The sequence below is a fragment of the Citrus sinensis genome, chromosome 3, assembly GCF_022201045.2.
Source record: "Citrus sinensis cultivar Valencia sweet orange chromosome 3, DVS_A1.0, whole genome shotgun sequence".
In the NCBI taxonomy this organism is placed as follows: Eukaryota; Viridiplantae; Streptophyta; class Magnoliopsida; order Sapindales; family Rutaceae; genus Citrus; species Citrus sinensis.
In genome coordinates, this window is record NC_068558.1 from 28,167,897 (window position 1) to 28,176,093 (window position 8,197).

At 49.2% G+C, this 8,197-nt stretch overlaps 1 protein-coding gene across 1 annotated transcript; it reads right to left on the reverse strand.

Moving 5' to 3' along the window:
• Nucleotides 1-5,852: 5,852 nt before the first annotated feature.
• Nucleotides 5,853-7,969, reverse strand: LOC107177265 (uncharacterized). The gene is made up of 2 exons (XM_052435884.1): nucleotides 7,129-7,969; nucleotides 5,853-7,015 (listed from the first exon to the last, which is right to left on the reverse strand). The coding sequence occupies exons 1-2, from the start codon at nucleotides 7,967-7,969 to the stop codon at nucleotides 5,853-5,855; spliced, it is 2,004 nt and encodes a 667-aa protein (XP_052291844.1).
• Nucleotides 7,970-8,197: the final 228 nt, after the last annotated feature.

Below are 8,197 nucleotides of genomic sequence, written 5' to 3' on the forward strand. Positions count from 1 at the left end.
CTAGAGGGACGAGCTCGAGATTGGTACCGCAAGCTGCCCCGAGGAAGTATAAAGGGGTACGACCAGATGTGCCAGGAGTTGGCCGAGCAGTTCCGAGGGGCAGTAGCCCCAGAGGACGACATGATGGAACTGATGGGGATGAAACAGGAGGAGCACGAGTCCCTACGGGATTTTGTAAAGCGATACCACCGAGCCGTACTTGATTTGGGAGCCTTCAATCACCCGCAGGCGTTGAGGGGTGTAAAGGAGGGTGTGAGAATAGGCCGGCTATGGTATAACCTGAGAAGCCCCCTGGTGCAGAATTATTCAGCAGGGTATGAGCAGGCGAGACGGGATATTGAAATTGAAGAGGAGAAATCAGCAAGACTAAAAAGTGAACAGCTAGAAGAGCTGAGGCGGAAGGAGCAGAGAGCCCCGAAAGGGAGCGGGTTGGGAAAGCGAACTGGAGAATCTTCAGGGATGGGCGGAACATCAGCTCGGTCCCGCCCTTACCCCATAACTCCGAGAGCACAACAGTTCCAACACAGCCAGGTTCAACCTCCACGCCCCCCAATCCCAGAGCGGCAGCGAGAATTTCGGCAGATGGTTGCCCACCCCTATCACAACACTCCCAGAACATTACATGCAACCGATTCCAAGGCTAGTCGACTAGATCAATTAGCAACTGAGACAGCCCGAGGTGACATTCATGATAGCCGATCAGTTCAGCTAATAGATCAGAGCTCGGCCTATAGACAATACACTCCATTAAAGATCTCCATGGAGGAACTATATGAGAGGATCGATGGAAGAGGTCTGCTATATCCTCCAGCCCCAATAACAAAACCGGCTCATCGACGGGATAAGAACAGATTCTGCAAATTCCACGACACTCACGGTCACACTATCAGCCAATGTCGTGACCTGAAGATTCAGGTGGAAGATTTAGTAAGGAACCGATACTTGGATGAGTATGTAGACGGAGTGTCCCCTGTCATTGAGTCAGAATACACACGGGATGAAGGAGTCGAGAGGGGTCTGGAACGAGAACAGCCGACCATCCGTGTGATAGCAGGAAGGCCAACATTGGCCGGGGATTCAAACAGAGCACGGAAGAACTATGGGAGATACGCCATGGCTGGCAAAGAGGTGCTTCTGAATTTACTGGCAGCCAAAAGAGCAAAAGTGCGGCAAGTTCCTATTATGTGGACGGAGGATGACGAAGAGGGTATTTTGTATCCTCATGAGGATGCCTTGGTGATTAGGGCAAAGGTGGCCGGTACAGAATTGCAGCGAATACTGGTAGACACGGGCAGCTCAGTAGACATTCTGTTTAAGTCGCCCCTAGATGATATGGGGATTTCAGATTTGAAGCTGGAGCGGACAAATACTTCCTTGAAAGGATTTGGAGGGGGACGGTTAACTCCCTTGGGGATCATTGAACTCCCGATTACTGTGGGGACAAAGCCGTTTGAACGAACGATGATGCTGGACTTCGTCGTGGTAGAGGAAAGAAGCCCTTACCAGATGATATTGGGGAGACCGTTCATGAGGATAAGCCAATGTGTAATGTCCACGCATTATCTAGCGCTGAAGTACAGAATAAATGGAGTTGTGGGTGTAGTAAAGGGCGACCAGAGGATGGCCAGGAGCTGCTATGCTACAGCGGCCAAGGAAACGTTGCAGGTCACCTCTCTAGATAACCGAGGGGAGACAAAAAACAGTCGCCAGGAACCTGTTGAGAAGCTGAAGGAAGTTGTTGTTAGCAGGAGTGACCCGAGCAGAGTGGTTAAAGTCGGATCGGAATTGGGTGAAGAAATAAAAGGCGAGCTGGTGAAGTGTCTACAGTCCCATGCGGACATATTTGCCTGGTCTCATGAGGATATGCCAGGCATTGATCGAGGGGTAGCTTGTCATAAGCTGGCAGTCAGGAAAGGGGCAAGGCCGGTGAGGTAGAAAAGGAGGTGCTTCAACCAGGAACGGTACGAGGCCATAAATGCGGAAGTAGAAAAACTGCTGAAAGCGGGATTTATAAGGGAAGCCAAGTACCTGGAGTGGATTTCCAATGTAGTACTGGTAAAGAAGGCCAATGGGAAGTGGAGAATGTGTGTAGACTTCACGGACCTCAACAAGGCATGCCCGAAAGATAGCTTTCCCCTACCAAAAATAGATCAGTTGGTAGACTCAACCGCGGGTCATAGTCTGCTCAGTTTCATGGATGCCTTCTCCGGATACAACCAGATACCCATGAACGAGCAGGATGAGGAAAGCACGACCTTTATAACTAACATGGGTTTGTTTTGCTACAGGGTGATGCCTTTCGGCTTGAAAAATGCAGGAGCTACCTATCAAAGGTTGGTGAACAAGATCTTCAAGCCATTGATCGGACATACAATGGAGGTATATGTGGACGATATGATCACAAAGTCCAAAGAACCAAGGGATCACGTGAAGCATCTTGAGGAAACCTTTGAATTACTGAGGAGGTACGAGATGAAGCTAAACCCGGAGAAATGTGCATTTGGGGTCAGCTCGGGCAAATTTCTGGGATTCCTGGTGAGCCATCGAGGGATTGAGGCCAACCCGGAAAAGATACGAGCAGTGATAGAAATGAGGTTGCCACGAACAGTAAAGGAGGTGCAGAGCCTTACGGGGAGGTTGGCAGCATTGAACCGATTTATTTCGCGAGCCACTGATAAGTGTCACCCTTTCTTCCAAGTCATAAAGAAAGGGAGGAAGATGGAATGGACACCGGAATGCGAGGAGGCATTTGGACAGTTGAAGGAATTTCTAGCCCGCGCCCCGTTACTATCAACTCCGAGAGAGGGTGACCAGCTGTTTTTGTACTTAGCAATCTTTAAGTGGGCTACCAGCTCGGTTTTAGTCAGGGAAGAAGAAGGGAAGCAACACCCGGTATATTACGCAAGCAAGGCCCTAGTGGACGCAGAAACCAGATATCCGCTAATGGAGAAGTGGGCGCTAGCTCTGATAACGGCGGCACGCAAACTCCGACCATATTTCCAAGCCCACCAGATAGTTGTGATGACCGACCAACCCCTTCGGCAAGTACTTCAAAAACCGGACGCGTCTGGTCGGTTAGTAAAATAGTCGGTGGAATTGAGCGAATTTGACCTGTCGTACAGGCCCCGAGGGGCAATCAAGGCTCAAGCCCTGGTAGATTTTATGGTGGACCGCGTTGAACCAGGGGAAGGGGTCCAGGAGGGACAACCAGCGGAACATGAGGATTCGAAGGGGATATGGTTGGTGATGGTTGATGGGTCACGTAGTGAACAGGGATCCGGGGCAGGAGTTATAATACGAAGCCCAGAAGGTGTTGAGGTATCCTACGCTGTAAAGTTCGAATTCCAGCTTACGAACAACCAAGCTGAATATAAGGCCTTCATTATTGGTCTCGGTCTTGCACATATGCTACGAGCAGAAAGGGTTGAGATCCGAGCAGATTCCCAGCTAGTATGCAACCAGCTCAGCGATCAATTCCAAGTAAAGGAAGAGAAATTGGGATTTTATGTAAAGAAGGCGAGGCAGATGGTTGAACTATTCAAGGAAGTAGAGGTGAAGCAGATATCCCGGAACGAAAATTACCGAGCTGACATGTTGGCTAGGATGGCCGCAACTGTAGATCCCAAATTACCTAAGTCAGTTCCACTAGAGGTGAGAACCTCGCCGAGCATAGGAGAAGAAGTAGAGGTAATGAGAGTAAGCACTGAAGAATCCTGGATGGACCCGATCCTTGCATACATCCGCGATGGAGTTTTACCAGAGGACAAAAGGCAAGCGAGAAAGCTAAAATGCCGAGCAGCGAGGTACACATTACTCGATGGAGTACTCTATCGCCGAGGATTCACTTTGCCCCTGTTGAGATGTGTGGATGATGAGGAGGCAGATTATGTATTAAGGGAAATTCATGAAGGAATTTGCGGCAATCACTCGGGAGCGAGAACTTTAGCCTTCAAGGCACTCCGACAAGGATACTTCTGGCCAACCATGCATCAGGATGCGAAAAGGATGGCAAAGAACTGTAAAACCTGCCAAAGCTTCTCCGAGGTTCCTGCACAACCCCCAGAGAAGCTGACCACCATGACATCCCCGTGGCCTTTCGCTCAATGGGGAATCGACTTGATCGGACCGTTACCTAAGGGCCGAGGAGCGGCGACACATGCAATTGTGGCGATAGACTATTTCACCAAGTGGGTGGAAGTGGGAGTCCTCAGCCAAATCACGGAGAGGAAGACAACAGATTTTATTTGGAGAAATATCATCTGCAGATACGGGATCCCCTATGCCATCGTTACAGACAATGGGAGACAGTTTAACAACGGCAATTTCAGGGAATTTTGCCGAAATTTGGGGGTGGACCTGAAATTCTGCACCCCCGCACACCCCCAGGCAAACGGACAAGTGGAAGCAGCCAACAAAGTGATAAAGAAGCTCCTGAAAACTAGACTAGGAGAGAAGAAAGGGGCCTGGGTTGACGAGTTACCAGGAGTGTTATGGGCTTATCGGACAACTCACAAGACCGCCACAGGGGAAACTCCGTTCGCCTTAGCTTTTGGTCATGAGGCGGTAGTCCCAGCAGAAATTGGAGTGGGGACACATCGAACGGAATATTTCAACGAGGAGCAAAATGACGAGCAGATCTGCTTAAACCTAGACCTGCTTGAAGAGAAGAGGGCAGGGGCATCGCAGAAAGTGGCCCAGTGTCAGCAAAGGATGATGCGTTATTACAACAAGAACGTACGCGTGAGGCAATTCCGAGCAGGAGATTGGGTACTTAGGAAGGTGAACCAAAACACCAGGGAACCTAACCATGGCGCCCTCGGCCCGAAGTGGGAAGGCCCGTATAGGGTGATACGCGCCACTGGACCAGGAGCTTATAAGCTAGCATACCAGGATGGGAGAGACGTGAAAAGGTCGTGGAACGCCGAGCACTTGAAGAAATATTTCCAGTAAGCAAAATGCTCTACTGAATTTTCGCTCTAACAAGTTATTTTTGTTAAATGCATGATAGTCTGTTGTACATGCATATGTTCTATGTTTTTTGTAATGCATTCAAATTTCAATAAAGATGAATTCAGCATGAAGTCCCCTGGTAGCAAGACCAGTAAAAATATTACTAAGGCAAGTAAGTGCCTGTTTCTGCTCGGTCAACGAAAGACCAGCAGCTAAATTTATGAAGATATTACTAAGGCAAGTAAGTGCCTGTTTCTGCTCGGTCAACGAAAGACCAGCAGCTAAATTTATGAAGATATTACTAAGGCAAGTAAGTGCCTGTTTCTGCTCGGTCAACGAAAGACCAGCAGCTAAATTTATGAAGATGTTACTAAGGCAACAAAATGCCTGCTTCTGCTCGGTCAACGAAGACCAGCAGCTAAATTCTCAAAAGTTTCGCTAAGGCAAGAAAATGCCTGTTTCTGCTCGGTCAACAAAAGACCAGCAGCTAAAGCTACGAAAATTCTACGAAGGCAACAAAGTGCCTGCTTCTACTCGGTCAACAAAGGACCAGCAGCTAATTTTTCGTATATTTTATTAAGGCAAATAAGTGTCTGCTTCTGCTCGGTCAACAAAGGACCAGCAGCTAATTTTTCGTAAATTGTATTAAGGCAAATGAGTGTCTACTTCTGCTCGGTCAACAAAGGACCAGCAGCTAATTTTTCGTAAATTTTATTAAGGCAAATGAGTGTCTGCTTCTGCTCGGTCAACGAAAGACCAGCAGCTAATTTTTCGAAAAATTTTGCTAAATGCAAGTAAACACCAGACAAGAGATCCAATAGAAAGTATCTGGAAATCTCATAAATGTTCAATTCTTTATCAAACGAATACAACTCAAGAGTTCATACAAAAAAAAAAGGGGCCTAAAGATTATGAGAGTCAGCGGCTCCAGCAGCTGAAAAATCAGCAGTCTCAGGAGGTGGGGGATCAGCATTACCGGGAGGTGCAGGCACGGATCCTTGACCTACTTCGAAAGCACGTCCCCCAATTTCCTCCTCCTGCGCCCTATCCAAAGGAGCCTCCACCTGATCCTGCTCACCCTGCTCCTTATCTCCCTGGCTGGCCCCAGCCATATACCTCTCCACCCCAGATTCCAGCTTGCTCATGTCGAGCTCGGGGTATTCTTCCTTGAGTACAGACATGATACACTTATAGCTGAAAGCAACCCCAGAGTTGTACTCAGCATCCAACCGATCATCCACATCAGCGGATTTGCCTTTCTCTTCAGCCAGCTGGTCACTCAGGGATTTGATCTCTCCCTCAAGGGCGGTCCTCAAAGTATCCCTTTCACTTTGAGCAACTTGAAGGTCAGATTTTAGGCCGCCCAACTCGTCCTCAAGTTTGGAGGAGGTGGACTCAGCAACCGCAACCTTCTCCGCCAGCTCCGACATCTGCTGGTTCAATTCGGCCAGCTTCTCCTTGGAACGATCAGCAGAGTCAGCTTTCTTCTTCAGCTCCTGATTGTCAGCTTGAAGCTTCCTCTCATGGCGCGCGGCCCTGGCCTTGTAACACGAAACTATGGTGGCCAGCCTGAAGGATACTCTCTGAACAGAAGCAGCCAACTCTGAGAGGTCCATACTCTCAATGTCCTTCACCATCTTGGGCCCCACCGATCTTTTGTAATCCTTCTGATACAAGCTCAGGTAGTCCCCTTGTTCCCGAGATGGCAGAGGGGAAGATCGGTCCCCAGACTGGAGGCTGACCTCGGGACTCTTGTCAGAAGTTCTCTCCCCACCACTCTTACGGGGCGGGGGAGGGGGCAGAGCAGGAACAGGAGCCTTGGATGGGCCTACGCTGGTTTTCTTCGGAGGAGGAGGTGGGTTGCTGGAGCTGCCTGAAACTCGACCACGCTTCCTGCTCATCGCGCTGAGGATCTTGTTATCCATTCTAACAGCAATATCTACTAAGCCTGAGCCGACTTGGTTTGTTGGAGACAGGAGGTCTTGGCAGGTAGACGCGTTCAACAGAGCAGTTTCCACCTGAAGCAAAGGTCGATCTTCAAGCCCCCCGATCAAACCCCACGACTCTGAAATAACAAAAGAGGTTAAAGAACCCAATAAGTGACAAGTCGAGAAGGAGTATAGGCAAAAAATAATGAACGACCTGGGGTGACAAAGTTCGTTGGAAGGTAAATATCACCACCCAGCGAGTGAGCTGCTGGACACCAATTCCCCCCAGCAAAGAAGAATTTGTTCTTCCAATTTTTGCACGAGGAGGGGAAACCGGTGATTGGCTTCCTCTTCGCAGAACTGGACATGAAGTAGTACCAGCCCGCCTCTCGTGGGCTGCTCCGCAGCTGATACAGATGTTTCACTTCAACAAGGGAAGGCTCCTCCGACCCGCACCTCTCCCACAACACAAACATTGCCGAGAGAACCCTCCATCCATTGGGATGTAGCTGACCTGGGGCCAGGTGCATACCACCCAATATCTTAGCAAAATAACGTTGAAGGGGCAGCCGAGCTCCTAATTTGAAGCTCTCCAGGTGCATCGTCACATACCCCCGCGGAGGCCGACTGGGAACGTCACCTTTTCCTGGAACTACCAGGAGAACCTCTGGAGGAATGTTGTAAAGATTCCTCAGCTTGAACAAATCGGTTTGGGTGGTGGTACAAGCTGTGAAGTCAATAGGGTAAGAGTCCGCCTTTACCCTATGACCAAGGTGCCTTCTCTGAGGGGGCCTGCTCGGTTCGGAACTGCTCTCCTCACCATCACCAGCTCCTTCAGGGACCCCAACCTCACCATAGCTGTGGTTCTCACCAGAGCCCGATGCAGGTCCACCTCTATTACCTACAAGCTCTATTTCGGAGGAAGGAGAGACAACTAAGGGGCGTGGATACTCAAGGGTATCCCTCCCATGAGAAGGACCTACACTACTGGAGGGACCTAAAAAATTGGTGGGTATTGGCACGTTGAGGCCTGAATCCCCTGACTCTTCATCACCCTCATCAACAATTAATTTTCTTTTCCGGTTTGACATGTCGGAACTTCAAAGAAAAACCAATACAAACCCAAGTACACAGGTACAAAAAGGGGTAACACAGGACCCAAACAACAACAGCCAAAGAAAGGGTTAAAGGCTATACCTGGAATAGACTGACACCGATAGCGCTGCCTCGACAAAGAAAACACCCAGCAAACGGATACTTCGGACGCTGGAAGTAGTGAGCAAAGTTCAGAGAAAATTTGTTTAACGGCGGAGAAACGA

What these genes read in the sequence shown, in the direction of transcription:
- LOC107177265 (XM_052435884.1), bottom strand. Translation starts at nt 7,969, where the DNA reads ATGTCAAACCGGAAAAGAAAATTAATTGTTGATGAGGGTGATGAAGAG. An exon ending in AGCAGCTCACTCGCTGGGTG is followed by an intron (nt 7,016 to 7,128) that starts GTGATATTTACC and finishes TTGTTATTTCAG; the next exon opens with AGTCGTGGGGTTTGATCGGG.